Source organism: Acinonyx jubatus, chromosome A2, assembly GCF_027475565.1.
Source record: "Acinonyx jubatus isolate Ajub_Pintada_27869175 chromosome A2, VMU_Ajub_asm_v1.0, whole genome shotgun sequence".
Lineage (NCBI taxonomy): Eukaryota > Metazoa > Chordata > Mammalia > Carnivora > Felidae > Acinonyx > Acinonyx jubatus.
In genome coordinates, this window is record NC_069383.1 from 21,644,768 (window position 1) to 21,667,708 (window position 22,941).

Sequence of the window (22,941 nt, forward strand, 5' to 3'; positions counted from 1 at the left end):
AATGCTAAAAAAAAAAAAAAATCCCAAAACAATGAACGCTAGAATACAATGAAATAATAACTTAAAATTCTGAGGCATAAAAAGATGGAATTAAATTCTATTTCCAACAATGAGGGTGAAATAAAAGAATTTTTGGATCAGCAGAAATATGAAAATTTATGTCAATGACTGCACATGAAAAATTATTTGAGGAGCTATTCCAACAAAACAAAACAAAAAAAAGGAATCCAGGAAAAAGAATGACATAGGATATAAGAAACAGTGGCAGTGACAGATGACACAGGAAAGCAAAAGGAAGCTTGAAAGAAAATAAAGACCCATTAGATCCTGAGCCTTGAATAAGACATTTGGAATGATAAAGCTTTAATAGAGAATATTTTCTTACCTGTAAGTCCAACTACAATACTTTAATTATATATGGTGGCCCATTTCCCCTTCCCTCATTTTAGTTTCATTGTTTAGAATTTTGGTCGTAGTGTTTTTCTTCTGGCAACAATCAATTTTCTCAAGAAAATTTGATCATCACTTATCACATACTTTTAACATCTCAATTTATTTCTGAGTCTTGCTTCCAAATTGGTTTCCAATATGGGTCTTCCTATAGCAAACTTCCTGAGGCAAATATACCTAAGAATATTTTACTTCTCACTAACACATGAAAGTTGGGAGAATATAAATTTCTTGGTTTACAGTCATTTCAGGGCGCCTGAGTGGCTCAGTCAGTAGAGTATCTAACTCTTGATTTTGACTCAGGTCATGGTCTCACTCACAGTCCAGGGATTGAGCCCGCATTGGGCTAAATGTGCTAAATGTGGAGCATGCTTAAGATTCTCTCTCCCTCTCTCTTCCCCCTACTAAAGTCATTTTCCTCAAGTATTTTTAAGCTTTACTGTTTTCTTCCATTTACTATTGCTGTTGAGCTGTCTGATATTCATCCTTCTATCCATCTATCTTATTCCCTTGTAAGTCATTTTCCTCTCTGAAATGTTTCAGAATTTTCCCTGTCTTTGATTTTTTTAAAGTAAGCTTAACGTCTAGCACAGAGCCCAATGAGGGTCTTGAACTCATGACCCCCAGATCAAGACCCAAGCTGAGATCAAGAGTTGGATGCTTAACTAACTGAGCCACCCAGACGCCCCTTTGATACCCATGAACCATGAGGTCATGACCTGAGCCGAAACGAAGACTTGGACGCTTAACCGACTGAGCCACCCAACTGCCCCTCCTTTGATATTCTTAATCTTACTTTAATGTGTAAGTAATATGTAATCTTACTTTAGTGTAAGTGTTCCCCTTATTCTTCCTTGCTGGTTGACTATATAAGCCCTTTCACCAATCTGAGGCCTTTGGTCTTTTCTTAATTCTAGAAGTTTACTTCTATTATTTCTTCAAGTATTTTGCCTTCTTAAAATTTTATGTTTCTCTCCTGTTACTGCTATTAAGATGCTGGTACTTACACAATTCTTTTCCATGTCCTTTGGTTTTTCTTTTATATATTTTTTTATCTCTTTGTCCTTTTTTTTCCTATTTCTTCCTGAAAGAGTATTCATTCTAATCTTTCAACTAATTTATTCATTCACATCCATTCTATTTATAATATTTGTTGCAGTCTTCATTTCAAATACATTTTTCATATCTAATATTTCCATTTGGTTCTGTTTTTATGATTTTTAGATCTTATTTCATATTATTAATATATAATACCTTTATTAATATATTACATATTAATAATTCTGGCATATAATATTCTGGCATATAATATATATAATATATATATAATATTCTGGCATATAATAATTCTGGCATATAATATAATATATAATAATATATAATACCTTATTAATATATTATACCTTTAATTATATTAATCATGCTTATTCTATTGTTATTTTTTTCAGTTTATTCATTTATTTTGAGAGAGACAGAGAGAGCGCGCATGCAGGCAAGCAGGGGAGGGGCAGAGAGAGACAGAATCCTACTGCAGAGCCTGACACGTGGCTCAAAGTCACGAACCATGAGATCATGACCTGAGGTGAAATCAAGAGTTGGACGCTCAGCTGACTGAGCCACCCAGGTGCCCCAATCATGCTTGTTTTAAATTCCTGGTTTACCTATTATATTTCTGCTTTAGATCACATATGTTGTCAGTTTACCGATTTCTTTTGAGATAGCTGTAGTCCTCAACTATCTAGTTATATTGCTCTATGAGGTAATATTTTTCAGGGTGTCAGCTATTCTTTCATTAAGATATATTACACTGGGGGGGGGGGACCAACGGTCAGGCCTTAACTAGCATCAGCACCAGTGAATTTAAGGAAAATGGAAGAGAAGAGCCATAAGCTAGTGAAGCCTAGACACAAAGAATCAGATTAATCAATTCTACCATCATCCTCCTATGTAAGAGTTTCACACCTTTAGACCCTTTGGAGGAAGTAGAAGGCAGTCTTCTTGGACTTGAAGGGTGATGGGAGGGAGAAATGAATTTTATATATGTATATATGTATATATACGTATATATGTATATATTATGTATGCAAACTAAGAAGGAAGAAATGAATTATAGAGAGTAGATGGTCAGTCTGTATCTAGTGATATCAATTCTTAATGCCAGTAGGGTTTATGCACTAATGTTATTCTTTGAATTCTGGCACTAGTTATACAGGCTACTGCTCCTGGTTTCTGTAGTGAAGGAGTAAAAATTAACTCAAGGTAATTTAGGGGACAGACAGCATTTGATCTCATTTAAAGAGTTTCTGGAGGCCAGTTGCCTCTCATTTTATTTTTCCAGGACTTATTTCTCGGGAAGTGAATCAGCCACCTATGTTAGTTTGCTACTTTGGCAGAAACTTTTCATATTATAGCATTTTATATTGTTTGAATTGTTTTATTAATTAGCACAACTGCATTACTTCTATAATAATTTTATAAAAATAAAAACTGGTTGAACAAAAATGGCATTATCAAAAACTAAAAAGACCTAAAGGTCAAAACCAAAAAAGAAGTTTTCATTTTAACATGTTGTAACTATTAACACAGTCTTCTGTATTAATTTTCTTCCCAAGAAGAAAACAAGGCTATCTTTTCAATTTAATGGTTTCTAATGGGTAGTTGCGAGGGGAGGGAAAAAGGAGATTTACAACGTATAGTATTTTAAAGCTTTTAGATTCAACTGCCAAAAAGCTCAACTCAACAGCAGGAATCTTAATCAGTCTTTATAAATAAACTGACTCACAAAGAAAAATTAAACAGATCAGTAAACAAGACCATATGTTAATCGTGAACTCATTTTGAAAGGACACTTGTGTGAGAAAATAGAAAATAAGAATAATACAACAAGCAACTATTACAGCCAACCTGTTTTTAGTTCTTCCTGGAAATTAACAATGATAATCCTTCGACTCTCCCATTTTTTCTTTAGCATCTTTAAAACTTGAAATAGGACAGCTAAAAAATATTTTATCTGACAATCTGAATCACAGTTTTTCTTTTCATTTTCTTCGGTTGACCCAACAGGGGGAAATTAACAGAATTTGTAACATACAGAAACTCTACAGGGAAGATAAAAAGATCACAGAGGTATTTTTTATTTACTTTATTTTTTTAATGTTTACTTATTTTTGAGAGACAGAGACACAGCACGAGCAGGGGAAGGGCAGAGAGAGAGGGAGACATAGAATCCAAAGCAGGATCCAGGCTCCAAACTGTCAGCATGTGGGGCTTGAACCCATGAACCACAAGATCATGACCTGAGCCTAAGTGGGACACTTAACTGACTGAGCCACCCAGGTGCTCTGATAATAGAGGTATTTTTGAAGTCATTTCAATTCTTGAGGAAGATACATTATTCCATTAATTCATAAACTAATCTCAACTCTACTTTTGCTTCCTGATCCAAAGAACATATTATTAATCGCTTTAGTTAAGACACAGGAAAAATACAATTTTAGAACTGTCATGGACACATAAGTTTAATAAAAACAGCTTTCTAAAAATTGTTTTTTAGGATAGTTTCAGCTTTAAGTAAAAGAAAACCTGAATAACAGTTAATTGGCTCATATAACAAAATTTTGCAGGTAGGCAGTTCCAGGGTTGTTTCAGCAATTCAACCAAATCATGGTGCTAGGTTAGTTAACATCCCTACAATTCTCTTGGCCTTCCTTTCATTTCTGAAAGTTGCCAGTACCAGCTCTAAGCATTACATCCTTTCATACTACCTGTTCTGTTCCATTCCATTAACCTGTACAAAACTGTACCTTTATAAATATCTGGTAGTGTTAATACCACTACCTTACCTTCCATTTTCAAAACTGTCTCTAGTGTTCTTGCATGTTTGTTTCTACTGGCAAACTGTAATTCCCATTTACTATCAAATGACCTAAATTTTATATTAAAAATATGAGGGGCACCTGGGTGGCTCAGCCATTTAAGCATCTGAATCTTGGTTTTGGCTCAGGTAATGATCACATGGTTCATGAGTTCAAGCCCCACATTGGGCTCCGTGATGACAGGGCGGAGCCTTCTTGGGATTCTCTTTCTCTACTCCTCCCCTGCTTGAGCTGTCTCTCAAAATAAATAAACTTTAAAAAAAAATATATTTATAAGCTTGTAACTAAGCAAAAACACCTCTGGAAGAGTGGAAGGGGGCATTATGGAAAGTTATTATTAACTATAACATTAAGAGAAAAAAAGTACATAATCCAATTTTATCAGAATAATGGCACAAGTGGAAAAGATGCTAAATGGAAAGCAATGAAACCCATTATACTGAAAATAAGCACTACCGTTACCTAGCTCAGTAACTAGTCTATGTTAATGACAACTCATTAGCTTCAGAATCTTCCCTATATGGCTGAATTAGCCTGATTTAGTTAATTGATAAAGTCTAAAAGGATAAAAACCGTAACGATTTATTCTATATAATTACATTCATACAAACACATACACTCTGTTATTAAAAAACAATGCCAATAATGTCAATGTTTGACCAATTCTGAAAGTTGAACTAAAAATCAGTAAGATTTTAAGGTTTTCATGAAAATATGTTTATAGCTAAATCAGATCTTGCAGACGTTACAAGCTTAGCCCTCATGTTAGTTTCACAGCCTGATAGCAGAAGGGAATGAAATTTAACTGTCAAAATTTTGGAGCTAGATGAGGCCTTAAGATCAACTGGTTCAATCTCCTCATTTTCAGATGAATAATCAGGCCCAGAGGAATTATGCATATAATTCTGCCAAAGTTGCAGAGGGATGAGTGGCAGACCCAGAAGAAGAGAGACCAAGTTTTCTGATTCTCCATTCACTATTCTTTCAATTATACCAATCTGTCACTATGGTTAGAACAGAATGGAATAAACAGTGACAGATGTGGGAAAATACAGTCAACAGATGTTAAGGAACAAAACAAGTAAACACATAACTACTAGAAAAACAGGGATTAGGTTGTAAGAGCTCTGTATCACCAAAGCTCGACTCAGCATCTGGCAAATGGTAAAGACTCGATCTGTGTGTGTTACCTTGAATAATACAGATATGAGAAAGTAATCCTATTACAATAAACTGAGTTTCTATAGCAAACTATAAAGCTCTGGTGGTGTAACAGACTATCTTCTAAACATAATTTTCAATTAGTGTTAAATACAGAGCTTACATATGGGGAGTCTGCTAAACCCCCTGTGCTTGCCAAAAGTTATTCAGAAATAAACCCAAATTTTAGATGTGCTGAATTTTGATGTAATTATGTATGTGTTAGACACAATACTAATAAATCTCTTCTTTCTAAGCAGCTGCCAATCCGCTGATTTAAGTTGTAATCTCCTTCTGAGGGGAGCATAAAATTGTTATACTTTAATAACAGTTGAGGTTTCTTTAGATCTTGAGATGTTAAATCTAAGACAATTCATTTAAATAATTGTAAAGAGCAACATTTAAGATTTTATAGTATCTGATACAAAAAATTATAATAAGCAGCAGTAATTTTACAATTACATATGCCGTCTCTAATTGGTGATCTTAATAGTTCAAATTTCTTCTATGATTTCAAACAATCCAATTTGAAACTCACATCATAAATGCAGTTTTAATCAAATAACCCACATTACCGAATCATAAACATGGTAATTATATGTTAAGTCCATCTCAAATTACAGTAATTAACTGTAGTAGACAAGCTTTAGAAGAACAGTTAATAAACAGACTGTTTAAATAAGCTACAGAGCATCCATGTAATGGAACAAAACTGGTGTTTTCCAAGAATATTTAATAATGTGGAAATTTAAATAGTATCCTGCCTTGTCCTTAGAAGGACTTTTCATGGCTTAAAAATAATAATCTAGTAAGGTAAAATAAAATTAAATGGACTTTTAAAAATCAGGTGAAAGTAATCCTATGGGAGGACAATACAATATAACATAGTTCTGACATGAGGTTTTCTGATTGGTCTAACTTAATCCAGTGAAAGATTTTTTAGGAGATCTGGAGTACTGAAAAGATTGAACGCTCTTTAGGCAATCTTGATTAAAGTCTATGTATTTCAGATAAGCTTTTCACAGGTTTGGAAAAGCAGTCAAGATTATACTGTCAGATGAGTATCTAGACTTGTGTTTACAATGAATATTAAAACCACATGCTTTAACCCTTCACCTGGGCTTGAGGAGTTAGAGAATTTCAGGAGACAATGATTTGTAAGCTAAGACCTGAAACACGAGCACAACATAGCTACACTTTGGAAGTCAGAGGGAAGAGTGATTCAGGTAAGGAGAAGAGCATGGGCAGAAACCCAAAGGCAAGAAAAAGTACTGTATCTATAAAGAATTAATATTCAGTAGTCATAAAACAAAGAATTGGTGGAAAGGTGAAGGTGGATCCTAAAAATACGGCTGCAGAACTAACTAAGGTGGGGCATATCATAAAGGAATCTGAGAGCAGGCTGAGTTTAGACCTAATCCTGAGGGCAAGGGAAACCATGAAAAAAATTTTAATCAAGGAAGAAGACCTATCAAGTTGACATTTTAAAAAGAGATTTTTTTTTTTTTTATCTCGCTAACACTAATCAAAGGTAAGGTTGTTAATCTACTTCTCTGTTCTCCCCATACACAACTGTAAGCTCTAGGAAGATAGAGCCCTTATTCCCAATTGTGATCTCTAGCACTTAGCTTGTATCTAGCACCTAGTAGGTGCTAGATACAAAAAGTATCTGTTGAATAAATGTTAAAGCACATGATTCTGCACTGCACTGGTAACACAAAACTGCTATATTCTGCCTGCAGTATGGAGAAAGACTTGGGGGGAGAGGTGGGGTACACAAGAAGAGGAAGACCGCTTATTACAGTCAAGTATAATCAAGTAAATATTTATCAACTATATTCTCAACACAAAATGACTATAGTAAATACAAGAACTTGATAAGCCTTTGAGAGGTTTTAATGAAATAATCAATGTAACAGTCTCTGTTCAGAGTATATATGTTTTCAGGGCCCCTGGCTGGCTCAGTCGATGGAGCAAGCAGCTCTTGATCTCAGGGTTGTGACTTTGAGATTACTTAAAAATAAAATCTTGTAAAAACAAATAGACAAACCAAAAAAGAAGAAGAAGAAGAGGAGGAAGATCAGGAAGACAGGCCAAACAGGTGATGACAGCCCACACTAGTGAGGTTGCAATGGGACAGAGAAAAGATGGAGGTAAAACTAGCATGAGTTAATTACTGAATAGATCAGTGAACCTACAGGTAGCACTGGCAGACTCTCGTGAAAATTGAGGTACCCAACAGTAACACCAGCTGAAACTAGAGGGTCAATCTGGCCACGAGCAGGGATACTACATAATTTTGGTTACTTATAGACACACAAGCTAAGGCTGAGAAATTAGGTAACTTGTCCAAGGTGACATGACTACACACTGAGATGGGCTCTGGAGAGCTAACACAGTGGTTCTCAATTCTGGCCACAGGAGTATCAGAAACCCAGGAGGGGAGCGGAGTGAGGGGAGACAGACAGAGCTATATGGGTGGGGGGTAGAGAGGAAGGGACAAATGGGAAGGAAGAGAAAAAAAAAAGAAGGAAAGGAGGAGAGGGAGAGAGATGAGGAAGGGGAGAGAAGGAAGGAGGGAGGAAGATGGAGAAAAAGAAAGAAAAACAAAAATGAGAAGAACAGGATTTCAGTTTCATTTGAACACACCCGACAGAGCTGCTGAGGTTCCACAATTCTAAGTAAAACCACAACACTGTTAGGCGGGAAAACTTCCCAAGTATGTAGTCTAGCCAGATGCTCAACTCTGCCAGAAAAATCCTCTCTTAAAGCACCATACGACCTTTGGACACTGCAACTTGTAGACACTGTCAAAATTAAGCACTTGGAAAATGTGTATCTGGACAAAAGAGTGATATTTGGACACAGAGTGATATTTTCAAAACTTCAATCAATCAGATCATGACCCTGGCATTGAACTTTTCAATAAATTCCTATTCTATTTAGAAAAAAAGAATTCCACATTTCTTGCATTTGTACAAGGCACTGAATAATCAGTCTTAACCAGTTTGCTAACCTCATTTCATACCAACTCTCCCCACCCTCAACTGGCACCAGCCCCATCTCTTTCTGGAATACGTTAAGTTCTTTCCTGCTTTGGGACCTTTGTACTTGCTCTTCTCTCACTCCTTAATGTGGTTCTTCCTAACTCTACTTCTCATCTTAAATCTCAAAGGTGACCTCTGCAGAGATGGTTTCCAACCTGCTTTATCTACACGGGACATGCCTTATTCTCATGGAAGGTTTCTTCACAGCACTGAATGGCAACTGCAAGTCTCTCCAGTAGCATGTGAGTCCTCTAAGAGGAGGGATCTTAACCCCCAGGCCCACAGCTATTTCTCAAAGTTCTTAAACATACACAGCATACGGAAGGCACCAAAATATGTTAGGAGGGAAGACAAGAGAGGGTCAAACTTAAGATGTTAGTAGATGACCAACAAATATCATTAAATTAATGAATAAATTTGCTTCATGAAATAATTCACCATAAATCAATTAAAAATTAAAGAACACATAGCAAAACTGGTGATTCTGATTTCACAGAAGTTGACTATAGCAATAATTAGGGAATGAATCCACACTTGTCTTTTTTCCTAATACTTCTAGTCCACGGTAGTAAAACCATATGATGAAAAAATATTAGCACAATTTAATGTTAATTTAAAAACTGAATATAAAATTCTGCAAAGTTTCATACAATAAATACCTTTTTTTGAGAAACTGTTTAAAACAATTTTAATATTTATGTATTGTTGAGAGAGAGAGAGCATGCATGCACGTGAGCGAGCGAGCAGAGGAGGGGCAGAGAGAGAGGGAGACACAGAATCTGAAGCAGCTCCAGGCTCTGACCTGTCAGCACAGAGCCCGATGCGGTGCTCAAAGTCACCAGCCATGAGATCATGACCTGAGCTGAAGTCAGACGTTCAATTGCCTGAGCCACCCAGGCACCCCTGGGAAACTGTATTATTATTATTTTATTGTTAAGGAATCCACTTCTATGACTATCTTGAGGCCCAGGCTGGGTTAAGAGTAATGAGTCCTGGAGGTAACTACACCAGACTCTGAACTTTCTGGTTATAAGCACTGTATTCTCTCTCTACCTCAGCTGAAAACCCAGACTCAGGAGGCCTCAATCCCTGCTTCTCTATTCCCAGAAGATGCCAAAGCCAACTCTAAGAGGCTTTTTCAGAGAAGACGACGACTTTGCCTTCCCAGAAGACAAACCCTTTACTTTGCTTTATGAGTCACAATAAATATTCAAAAACCAGACAGAAATATACCAAAATGGTAACAGATTATGTCTGGATAGTTTGATACATTTTCTTTTTTTTGCATCTTTCTAATATTTTCCAAATTCTCTACATATTATTACTTTTATAATGAAAACAAAATTGAACAACAAAAAAAATTATCACATGTTGATGGCTCTAAAGCTAGCCATAACCGTAGTAAGCAAAGCATTATCCTGATCAATTCTGCAAGTTACTATATAATAACAACCAATCTTGAAAAATCTCCAAATGATTGTCATTAGAGCTTACTTAGAGTGAATTTTTGTACTAGGTCTTTGCTACTATCACTGTTTGCTACTATCACACTTTGCTACTATCTTGGAAGTAGCTTAAGTATGGTGGAAAAAAAACACCTCTGTACTCATTTCCCCCAGAAAATAAAGCTCTAGCCTCTGTCTAGTAAGAAATACGGGAAAAGAGTCCTAAGGGTCCCTTCATGTCCACTTTTTAAGTATGGTGCTCTTTTGTCAAAAAAAAATTTTTTAAGTTTTTCCTCATTAATATCAACTATTTTAATAAAAAGATCTATTTTCCTAAATAATAGCTATGGGGTGCCTGGGTGGTTCAGTTGGTTAAGTGTCTGACTTTGGCTGAGGTCATGATCTTGCAGTTTGTGAGTTTGAGCTCCACGTTGGGCTCTGTGCAGACAGCTCAGAGCCTGGAGTCTGCTTCGAGCCTGTGTGTGTGTCTCTCTCTCTCAAAAATACACATTAAAATTTTTTTTAAAAAAGCTAAAAGAAAAAAAAAGCAAGCTGATCTAATTTCTCAAATTAGACATTTCAAACCATTGGGTCTTAAACAAATATTATTCTTCTGTGTGTGATAGTCACAGGGTAACTATGTAAATTATTATCCAAAATAAGACACTTGAGAGTGAATGGGGCACTATTAATAACCATGCAGGGCAATATGCATAACACTGGGACTATCTCAAGCAAATCAATCACCCTAGTACTTAGGAGAATAACTTGGATGCTGAGCTTGCAAACTTAAAAGGCATTACCAGTTACATTAGGTCCTCCCTCAGAACAAAGACATACTCTATCATGCTAGTGCCTGTTATATTAGTCACTATAGTAAAAGCAGAAGGTGGAAAGGATTAGCAAAAATAGAATAAGAGTTTTTAAGATACTAATTTTTGCAAAGCCCCTCCACCAAACAAGCACACACATAAATAATATCTTTAGAAATTTATAAAAGGAAATAATATAATAACTTACATATTTTAAACAGATAAAACTGAATAATTTAGCTGGTAGATTTTTCTTCCTCTTACTCAGAATTACTTCAATTAAAGACACAGGGAAAGGGTGAAGAATGGTTAGAAAGAAAAGATAATGGTCTACAGTCTTCTTTCTAAAGTAGCTAAGACGCGAGAGAAGAATCACTAAATGCCTTTACCCATTCCAGAGTCTTTCTTGGTGCCATCTGATATTATGTCTACATGATCAGAGTCCACATCATAACTAAAGAAATCATTCAAATAGGTCTTCGATCGCTGGCCACCAAATACATATAAGCAACGATTTTTCTGAAAAATAAGGAAAAAAGGGCAAAGAAGGGAGAAAGTAGTCACTTCCATGAAGAATTCAGAGTGATCCTTTTAAAATTTAAACCTCTATAAAAGCCATTTTATGACAGATCCCATGCAATGGAGTACTGTGCTGGTATAAAGAGGGATGATGAAGTTCTCTCATACTAAGAGGTGGTGATCTCTAGGATACCCTATGAAAGTAAAAAAGCAAGGTATAGAATAATGTATACAGTGCTTCCTTTGCATAAGAAAGGGAAAAAAGGAATATGTATATGTTTGTTTCTTTCTTCAAAAAGAAACAAAGGAAAGAAAGTAATAAAAGACCTTTATGAGAAGGGACAAAGCAAGAAGACAGGGATAGAGAAATCTGATCACTCCAAAAGTATGGTTTTGCCTTTAGAACCATGTATACTGTTTTTATTTAATTAGAAAACAAAATTAACTCAAAAGAAAAAAACAATCTCTGAAATCTGAAAAACAATGAAATAAATCTATCTGTACATAAAGATATGACCACACAGGGACATGATCACACAGAGAAATAGTATTTCTAGTGATTTTAATTCATGTTTTTTGACTCTCCATCCCTAGCTATATCCTAAACAGAAAAATAATGAGAAAGCAACCTGAAACAACATTCAGTAATTTTTGTTAGTTCTGTGATTCTGTAACTATTACAGAAAAACAGAATAATGTAATACTGCCATTAAGAAGGATTTTAACCTTAAAAGATACACAAATACAAAATCGAAAGGATATTAAATTTTAAAACTCTATGATTTTTAATTTGAATTGGCCATGTTAGTAGGAACTAATGACCTAATTTTTCTCTTACTAAAAAAATATATAGATATGTGCATATATACATATAGCTATATGTGTACATAGCTCTATGTGCGTGTATAGTGGGAAGGGGGCACTCTTGGACAAAGAGAAAAATTGGGGCATCAAGAATAATGACAGCACTGGATTAAACACATCAAATATATAAGTCCACAAGTTCATAATAATGCTTAAAAAAATACACTGGTTAACTGTGGAGCCTCAACTTATTAATATGAAAAGGTGACAAAGAGAAAAAAATCAAGTATTTTTCTGTGTGGTGTACACATCAGGGTAGCCAAATCGTTAATGAGGGTAAGTTTTTAATATCAGAATCAATTAATAAATACAGAATAAATAACATAATTAGAAAAATCTGTTTCACAAACCCTACACAATGATTATCAATGACTGCAAAAACCATTCAGTAAAAAATTGACAAGAAACTTTATTACTGATCAATCAGGCTGTAACACCTAAACCCACAGAATATTCTTAACATCACCAAAAGTATGACAACTACACATTAAATGCCTCTTGACATTTTGCAATCAGACCATCTTTTAAGTATTCTTGCACCCCTCTTTTTGCCTTCCCTGCCTCCAAAAAAAGAGAATCTAAAATGAATGAAGCCTCTAGATCTAACTACCAGCTTACAGGAAATATAGAGACTAGACAATCACAACACTACAAGGATAAAATTAGCCAAATCAAGAATACAGGAAATTTGAGAGCACACATGATTCAGTTTAACAAGTAAATAAATGGCATGCAAGGGGGAAAAAATAGGAGCAGGGAGTACTGTTATGGCTTAAAAGAAATCTCAGAGACATAACAACCAAAAACAATACACAGATCTTTTTTAGAGCCTGACTTGCCGAAACCTACTATAAAAAGGTATTTTTCAGTATTTCAGAAAATAAAATAAATGCAAACTATATATTAATGATAATATGAACTTGCTGGTACTTTGGTTCAGTATTATAATGGTATCATAATTATGTTTATAAAAAGTCCTTATCTGTTAGAGATACACTACCGTATTTACAGGTGTAATGATACATTGTCTGGGATTTGCCTTAAAATACCCCAGCACAAAATTTAAGAATAAACTTAAAAAATTTACTCCTGAAATCGCTGTTGCACTATATGCTAACCAACTTGGATGTAAATTAAAACATAAATTAATTAAAAAAATAAACTTAAAAATCAGAGAAACATCAAAGAAAGAAGTGAAATATTAAGGGGCAGATATATGAAAAATGAATAGTGGAATATTGCTAATTGTTGAGACAGATAAATAAGTACACAGGAATTTATTACACTCTTCTCTATACTTTGATATATGTTCAAAATAGCCCACAGTATGTTTTTCAAGTTATGTTCACAGAAAGAAGCCCAGGTTTTCATTATAACATCTGAAAAGGTAAAACAAATGTTTCTATATTGGTTTTGCTGATAAATTTAAATTCTAATTCTATATAGTCAATTCTTAATTCCTCACACTTAATGGAGAGTGGCAGAGAGGAAAAGAGAACAATTGATCTTCCAGTTACTAAGAGAAATCAGTAAGTAGAAAGGTATTAAGAAAGAGAAATAGCTACAGTATCTGTATAAGCAGTAAAGTTAGTCATAAAAGTGCCTTGATTAATAGTTGAGTAATAACTATTAAGGAATTACTAGGTTAGTGGGAAGAGTCTCATAATTACCAAACAGTACATTGGCTAAGGAAGTTTTATTTTTGCTTCTCATTGCTAACACTAATCATTTATTTTTAATAAAAAGTTTTGACCTCTTTCTGAAGATTTAGATTTTACTATTCCTTTTCCTATTGAGATATACATGACAAAATAAGAATACGATATATAGAATATTCTTACTGAGTGGAATAGCATGCAGTGTCCTATCCGAGACTGGATGTCCTCAGGCCCAGCATTACAGGAGTCCTCTCGAAGAAGTTTCCAAGTTTGACATTGACAGTTGAAAGCAAACAACCCACTGAACTGTGGTTCACTGGCTCTGCTGTCGTCTACGCTGCCATTACATGTCAAAATTCTACCACCAAAGGTGTAGATCATATGTTTTTCTGAATCCATACACATCTATCAGAACAAGACAAGATTGAAGAGTTATAGATTGTTCCTGTCATATGTGCTAAAATGAAACCAACGTGTGCAGTTTTAGATTCTCAAAAAACTAAACTTTGCCTTAATAACACTAAATAGCACCCTTGGTTACCGTGTGCACGTACTGTAATAATGCTCACCATCTGCAGAGATTCAGGATGGATTCCTTAATACTTGGTCAGGTTTCCATTTTTCCCAGTGAGAGTAAAATATATAGGGTTAAAGAGCTTTATGCTTTCTTTAAACTGTGTAATTTTTACCAAATCAATCAATAATACGTGAAGTGCTAAGTTATACCTAAGACTGAATACTGATCATACTCTATCGGTAAAGTGATCACACCCTCCTGTTCATCCTCCTTATAAAAAAACTCCCTTCTTTCTATTCTAGGCAAGCATCCATCCTATTAATTTTGCTACCATTTAATCAGACAGCAGATATGTCAATAAGAGTGACACAGCTGAATTCATCTTTCTGTATTTATTTTGCAAAACTCTTCAGATTATGTTGTTACAAAATAGCAAAAACAAACAAAGACATTTGCAGTCAATCCAGACTGACTTCTGTGGTGATGACTTTACCTCCTTTAACACACTACATATTTAATTTTCTTTGATGTATGTTTTGCAATTTATGTTCAAAAGCCAACCTTGATTCTTTCATTCTTTCCACTCAAGGAGATCATGGCTTTTCATAAAAGTATCTCTGAGAAAAAAGCCATATGCCGCAAGACAATAAGAACCAAATTCTATTTCAAAGTGGATAGACAAACTGGACAAATTCTATATAAGTCCAAGTTGGGAATCAGATGTTGAACACAAGTGGCACTGATATTTAAAGAATAAACTGCATATACAAAACATCTATTTTTTTGGCCAAAGCACAAATACCAGCCATTGTATGCTCAATTTTCTCCTCCCATCAAATTGTGACATTCATCTATTTTTGTACTGTTTTTAGGAAAAACCTATTTTAAATATAAATTTTATTTGTTAAATTCATATTAAAAAGAAAAGATTCTAGCATCTCCTAATTTTCCCCTAACCACTAAAAAAGATCCAGTCACTTGCCAGGTTTCTGACAACCTTCCATAAATTAAGGTGAAAATCTACTATTCCTCAAGGGTGAAATCTTGGTGAATATAGTTGAAAGTATTCCCACTCTTGAGACATTACCCTGTCTCAAGTACTTAATGCTCAGATCTCTCCAAGCACCTCAGAATCAGGTTGAAAATCTTGAGTGACTCATTATATGACCCTATTTAAATTTTCATAAATTTACAAATTCACACTATTTTTGGCCAATCTCTGTTATCCAGTCCTTATGTTTCTGCTTCATATAGCTACAAAAGGGGTTTCTATTTCCTTCTAGGGATATTGAAGTTTAATTTTAATGTGGTTATTCTCATTTGTTATTAGTGGTGAAGCATAAACATAACTTTATCTCGGTAGCTCTCTCCAGAATACCAGACCAAACCAACTCAAAAAAAAAGAGTAAGATACTGTAGTAGCTTCACCAATTCTTTCCCATATCTTAGAACGAACAGGACACAAAACAGAAATAATTTTATTCCTTCAGTTCGGTTCTTCCCTGGATAAGATAAGCAGTTTTCAATGAGAGTCAATTATCGAACAAAAAGTGTTAATCACCCTAGGAAACTTTATGCTGTTCAGCAGTTTATAATTTCATTTTCATTCTTAATCTCTGAAAAAATTTTCTGAACAGCTAATGATTACTAAAGTTTGTATGGTAATATTAACATCTTTTCTCTGAAGATTTCCAGAGATCACCTAAGTCAAAAATTGGAACACCACTCACTCATCTACTCTATCAAGTTAGAAATTTAATTTCTAAAATCAAATAGTGGCTAGTCACTTATTCCACACCCCAATGTTTTAAAATCCAAAAGAGTCTTTATTTTACTCTATCAAATGAATACAACATTGGCTAGGATTACCCTGGGTTCAAAATAATTCTCTCCTCACAAAATTTCAAGCTTTCAAAGCAGTGTTGCCCAAACCACCAACCTCTAAAAACGCCTCATACTAATCTGATCCTTGCTTACTTACAAAGGTAACCAGTTTCCTCTCTGCAGCCTTTAGGATTTTCTCTTAATTCCTGGTTCTAAAATTTCATTAAGGAAGTATCCAGGTAGGGATAGTTTTACTTCATTCATCCTAATCTGTCCCTGGTGTTTTAATTCTAAAACCTGTCTTTCTTCAGCTCTGAGTTTTTTTCCTTTTTAACCTTGAGGTTTGCTGTTTTTGGTTTGCCTCCATTCTTTTTCTAGAACTCCTATTAGGTGGATATTAGAACTTCAGGATCTTTTCTCTTTTCCTTAACATTTCTCTCATAATTTCAGCTAATTTAGTAACCACTTAAAGGTGAGAGCTTTTTAATCAATTCACTGAGATTGCTGTTTTGCTGTCAAATCTTTAACTTATATTTTTTCTAGATACTTCTTTATCATGGATGAAACAGCCTCCTGAGTTACTCTAAAAACATCACTTAAATTTATCTTAAAGGCTTCTTCAGTTTACAGTTCTAGCTGTTTTTGTTAATTCTTACTTTGCTGAATTCAGTACCCCTGTCTCATGGTATTAATTATTTGGAATTTTTTAGCTGCTGTTATAGGCCTTTTTGTATCTGTGAATCCCTATTCATCTGCCTCTTCATATCCAGCAGCCTTCCCCAAGGGAGCCGGTGGGGAGAAATGAGACATGATGCCGTCAAGGGCGCCAGAGCAGCTCTCCATTGCCTCCTGGGAGTACTGTTCCATCATTCCAGCTCCAGTGTCTATGCTCAACACCTGATCTGTAGACAGTTATCAAAGGTAAGTGCTGCTCAAACTGGAAAATGCCCTGCTGTTCAGTCACCAATTGTTCATCTAATACTTGCCCTAGCTATATACACTTTGAGCCTCAAGGAATTCTCCCCATTTTTTTTAAGTTCCCCAAGAACACTCTTTCTTATTAACATTACTACCAGTGTATTCTTTTGCATTTCATAGATTGTGGGGCAGAAGGGCAGTAAATGTATACATTCAGCCTGACAATGATCTAGTGGCCCGGGGAGAATGTTAATGAGCTGAGATCTCCAATGCTTTGATTAAAGTTTCTCCAGCCACTTCTTGGCTAGATTGTATTCTATTTTCTAGTAATTTCCCCCCAAAATGTTTATACTTGAAGGACAATTTGGCTTGATATAAAACCCTTGATTCACACTGTCTTTTCTTGAATACCTTCTAGATGTTGCTCTATTGCCTCTCTTGGCATTGAACATAGCTGTAGAAAAATCTGACACCAGTCTCATTTGATTTCTCTTCTAGGTGACTTGATAAGTTTGCCTAGCTGTATCAAAATGCTCTATCTTTGAAATTCAATATACCTTAGAGTTGAATGTCTAGGTCAATTTCCCCTGAAGATAGCATGCCCTTTCGATATGTACGTAGTCTTGAATTAATTATTAATAAATATTTATTCTATTCCACGGTCTTGGTTTTCTTCTTTAATGTCTCCAATTATGTGTATGTTGGCTCTCTTTTGACTGCATTCTCCATCTATAATTTTCTGGCTAATCCTTTTTAAGTCTTTTTTCTGTTTTCTTTATCAGCTCTTCTTATTTCTATGCTATATGACACTTACCTATTCTTTACACACCTTGTAGATTATTGTTACTTTCTGGAAGTGCCAATATAATTTTCTTTTTTTTTTTTTTAACGTTTACTTATTTTTGAGACAGAGAGAGACAGACCATAAACGGGGGAGGGTAAGAGAGAGGGAGACACAGAATCTGAAACAGGCTCCAGGCTCTGAGCTGTCAGCACAGAGCCCGACGTGGGGCTCGAACTCACGGACTGCGAGATCATGACCCAAGCCGAAGTCGGCCGTTTAACCGACTGAGCCACCCAGGCGCCCCCAATATAATTTTCTTTAATCTCTTTCCTGAATTTTATCAGGTCCACTTTCACTTGCACCTATTATTTGGCCATCTCATCTGCATTCTTGAACTTATGCTTTGTAGTCTTCTTGACAGTTGCAAGCTTCCTTAAGCCATTTAATTCATTTTAGAATACTGGGATATAATTTTTCACCTGCTGTTACATGAAGGAAAGTTTTGCTGGTTCTTTTTCTTCACAGTACCTCTCTAAAGATTTGGTGTTTATTGCTTTTTCATTTTTCATATTTAAATGAGTTGAACTGCCCTGGATGGGATTAACAGAAGGTTCCTAACAGAAGGGTGATTCTCTTGCTCCAGGATTCTCTCCTCTGCTGCTACTGAATTAAATGACTTCTTCAAAACCTGGTGCTACTGTGAAGTCACGTTATCTCTAACTACAAACCTTATCTGGTTTAGGGGGGGTTTCTGTTTCATGCCTTGAGCTCTCCCCTATTACACTGTTGTGGGCTTCAATACTGGTTCTGGGCATTTCAGTTGTTTCTGGCTAAACTTATAAGGAATTGGGAGTCGTGGGTTTTCTCTGGGTCCTGGTTTTACTGAAATGTGACCTGTGGGGGTGTTTTTCCTTAATCTTTTTGTTTGGTTCTCATTGTTACTGAAAATCATACAAAGAAACAACTTGGAAAATTTCAGAACTAAGCTACCACTGTGATCTTAAGAAATCCAAAAGCTTTAAATTTTAGGGTTTTTTTTTATGTTAAAATTCAAAATGGCAAAGTAACTTCTAAACATGTCTTCATGCCTCTAGCTTTCTCACATTCTTCTCAAATTTGAATGTGAAGTGTCAAGTCTTAATGTGTCATAAATGACCCTAGGTAATTTTTGGAGTAAGTTCCAACGTATAGTTTTATTTGCATGAAATCGAATACAAAATGAAGACTTATAAAGATTGTGTTAATTGGTGAAATCCTGGTTTCTTCACCCCTAGTGTTCTTCTATTACATCTAATCAGATGAAAATCAAGCATCATGTAACAGAACCTAGCTTCCAAAGAACATTCAATTTTATTAAAGTCAAGACAAACCAAGGTCACACACAAGGACAATAAATGTGCTCCACTCAGACTACCCCTGAGCTATTCTTTTTTCAATCTATAAAAAGAAAGACATAAGCATCTTTTGTAAAAGAAATTTGTAACCAGTTGGAAGAAAATAAATGGTTTCCCTAACAGTGTTATCTGCTGATGCTCTGTTTTTAAAAGATTGGAACCAGCCTAACATTTTTTGGAGTATTTATTTTCCACATGAGCAACACTGAAGGTGTCAGCAGGGAAGTGCAGAGCTTTGCAGAGTTCAGTTATGTAGAGCCAGCAGAAGTTCTAAATTCAATCTGGGGAATACTCTGAAGACTAACATTTTTGATTTTCTACCCACTACTCACTTGATAGGCATAAAACCCACTCCTCTTTTCCTTACCATTCTCCTATAAAAACTACTTGTTATTATAAGTATGTCAGTAGAATAGTTTAAAGGCAAAGAATTAACAAAAACCTCCAAAGAAAATAAAGACTGGGGTTTTAATTCCTAGATATTAGGCCTAAGCTAAATTCTGTGATAATCTTAGCACCACCTACGATTTCTCAAGTACTAGATAATACTATGTTCATCAACGCAGTGCTACAGAGTTTTAAAAAGTCTTTTCTCCCTCATACTAGAAAAAACCCTTTGGATATGGGGTGAGCCAAGTAAAACTGCCTACAGAATTGTTACTGGTTATTGTTTTGGGTACTGACCTAAACTGATATACACTAAATATCTAAAAACAGATAACAGTGACAATGACATTGATGGGGATAATGATGAGCATATTAAATTTTTAATATTAAAAAGGTTTACAGATCAGTGTGTGTAGTCTTCCTAGTTTATAACACCATTATGTGATTTCTACTGTTGCTCAGTTTAAATTTTGTTGTTGTTGTTGTTTAACATTTATTTATTTTTGAGAGGCAGAGGAGGCAGAGCATGAGCGGGAGAGGGAGAGAGAGAGAGGGAGACATAGAATCCAGGGCAGGCTCCAGGCTCTGAGCTGACAGCACAGAGCCCGATACGGGGGTCGAACTCACCAACTGTGAGATCATGACCTGAGCCAAGTCGGACGCTTAACTGACTGAGCCACCCAGGCACCTTTTTAAATGTTTATTTTTTTTTGAGACAGAGAGAGTGTGAGCAGGGGAGGGACAGAGAGAAAGGGAGACACAGAATCTGAAGCAGGCTCCAGGCTCTGAGCTGTCAGCACAGAGCCCGATGTGGGGCTCGAACTCACAGACCATGAGATCATGACCTGAGCCGAAGTCGATGCTTAACCGACTGAGCCACTCAGGCACCCTTTATTGGTGCTCAGTTTAAACTTCATCTAGTATATGTCAAATTCCTATCTGCTTTATGATTATATACAAAAGTAAATATATTTCACTCCAATTGGAAGAAAAGCTCTGGATTTCAAATTCTCAAACTCATTATAAAATAATTTTAAATTTCTTCCAGGAATGCAGAATAAAGTTTTAAAAGTGTAAGTTGTTACTGTTATGAGTTATGACTCTTTAGTATAAAATCAAAATTTGTTTTCCTAATATGTACTGCTCCATCTACTCTATAAAGTTTTTATAAATTAACACTTGTTCTGATATTAGTATTTTATCTTGCATCAAACAAGAGAAAAAATTTTTATTTATTTTTTATTTTTATTTTTTTAAATTTACTTTTTTTTTAACGTTTATTTATTTTTGAGACAGAGAGAGACAGAGCATGAACGGGGGAGGGGCAGAGAGAAAGGGAGACACAGAATCGGAAGCAGGTTCCAGGCTCTGAGCAATCAGCACAGAGCCCGACACGGGGCTCGAACTCACGGACCGCGAGATCGTGACCTGAGCCGAAGTTGGATGCTCACCGACTGAGCCACCCAGGCGCCCCGAGAAAAAAAATTTTAACTAACTTTATACCTACTGAAACAATAGTTACTTTTATTATCTATTATAGGTATTTATAGGAAATCACTAATAGACAACACAGCATGACATGCGAAATAAACTCTAAGAGCAAGAGTTACTGAGCACTAATTAGTTCCACCATATATTTATCTGTGCACCAAACCTGATGATCAAACACCAATTTTGGCCCTCCGTCAGCAGCAGTGTCCTCACTGAGTAACATCCATGTGTTTGTGTCAATGTCATAACGATAGAAGTCACTTTTCAGAGATTTGCTGTTCCTCACAGAGGAATCCAAATAACGCCCCAATGTGTAGATTTGCCTTCGCTGAATGTCAATGCACATCTTATGACATGATCTGGCGCTAGGACCATTCTGTGAGAGCAAAACAAGAAAAAAGAAAAATACTCAAAGACCAAATAATAAAAAGTAAAATTAAATGTTCTTTTTTGTTGACTTTTATTGAAAGGTTTGTAATATAAGTCCAACACACAGTTAGATCTTACCACAGAAATGCTTAAAATCTACCAGGAAAGATGAGATGAACTATTCTGCACATGGCACTCTGCTTATAACACTCATACGGCTTCTGTGATATACTCACTGCACTGTAGTCATTTGTGCACAGAACTCTATTCTCTAGGACATGTTAATCTAAAGACACAATTGGTCTTTTAAAATATTTCTCATTACAATTTCTCATCTGAATCTAGCACAAAACAGACACCCCAAGAATACCTAGAATTGCTGAATTTCGTAACTGGAAGGAACCTTAAAAAGATCTCTAGTTTAATAATCTCCTTTTAAAGATGAGGAAACAACCCAAAGAGAAAAGTTATCCTGAAGACTAGTAAACTAGTGACAGCACCAGAATAAAAATCCAAATCTCTGACTTCTTCATCCAAACTTTACATTATATAAAACGGACACTTCCGCTCGGACAAATAACACAATGAGGGAAACAGTATGAATAACACTATATTATCAACAAAAATTATTTAGTCGAGATCATTTGTATCACAGGACTGAATAAAAGGCAAAAAAAAATATATTGCAGCATAAACAAAACAGAGTTCATGGAAAAAAAAGAACTTCAATTGGGCAGGAGTTGATTAGTTGAAAGGGGAAAAGGAGAGATTTAATATTTGTTAAATATGTCCTAAATTCTATCTATGTTACAATATTTGTTAAATATGTCCTAAATTCTATGTATACTAATTACGACATGTCTATGTATATTTCATTCAATCCACATAACTCTATAAGGAAATATTACCATTTCATAGATTCTAAGTAATCTGTTCAGTGTAACAGAACTAGGAAGACAGAGAATCTAAGCTTCAGTGTAACTAGAACCAAAAACTGTGTTCTTTCCACTCTTCTAGATTAGTTTTCCACAAGATAAGAGAAACAAAAGCAAAAACAGACTGAATACAATGTGTGTGGTTATGGCTGAGATGGAGAACTCCCACTGCAGAAATAAGAGTTGAAGAGTAATGCAGAAATAGAAGCCTGGTGAATGACTGACAGAGGAGACTGGATATAACCTCACAGGCAGTAAAGGACTATCATGGGTTTCTAGAGCAGGACAGAACATTAAAAAAGCAGTATTATAAAAAGAGCATTCTAGCACTGTTATTTAGATTAAATGAATAAAGATATTAGGCAGGAAGAATAATTTGACATTAGTTTAATGAATCTAGATGTTAAGTTGATTTGAATCTGCACTTTAGTATTCATACTAAATACTATTTT

The 22,941-nt window shown here is 35.3% G+C and overlaps 1 protein-coding gene across 4 annotated transcripts in view; it reads right to left on the bottom strand.

The window, feature by feature from the left end:
* The window catches only part of MKLN1 (muskelin 1), a 372,917-nt gene that overhangs the window by 48,041 nt on the left and 301,935 nt on the right, over positions 1-22,941 (bottom strand). For all 4 annotated transcript variants that reach the window (XM_027075496.2, XM_053218071.1, XM_027075495.2 and 1 more), the window contains 3 exons: positions 21,349-21,561; positions 14,054-14,275; positions 11,219-11,348 (listed from right to left, as the gene is read on the bottom strand). In XM_027075496.2, the coding sequence (XP_026931297.1) occupies positions 11,219-11,348; positions 14,054-14,275; positions 21,349-21,561 (565 nt within the window). The remainder of the gene's footprint in view (positions 1-11,218; positions 11,349-14,053; positions 14,276-21,348; positions 21,562-22,941) is intronic.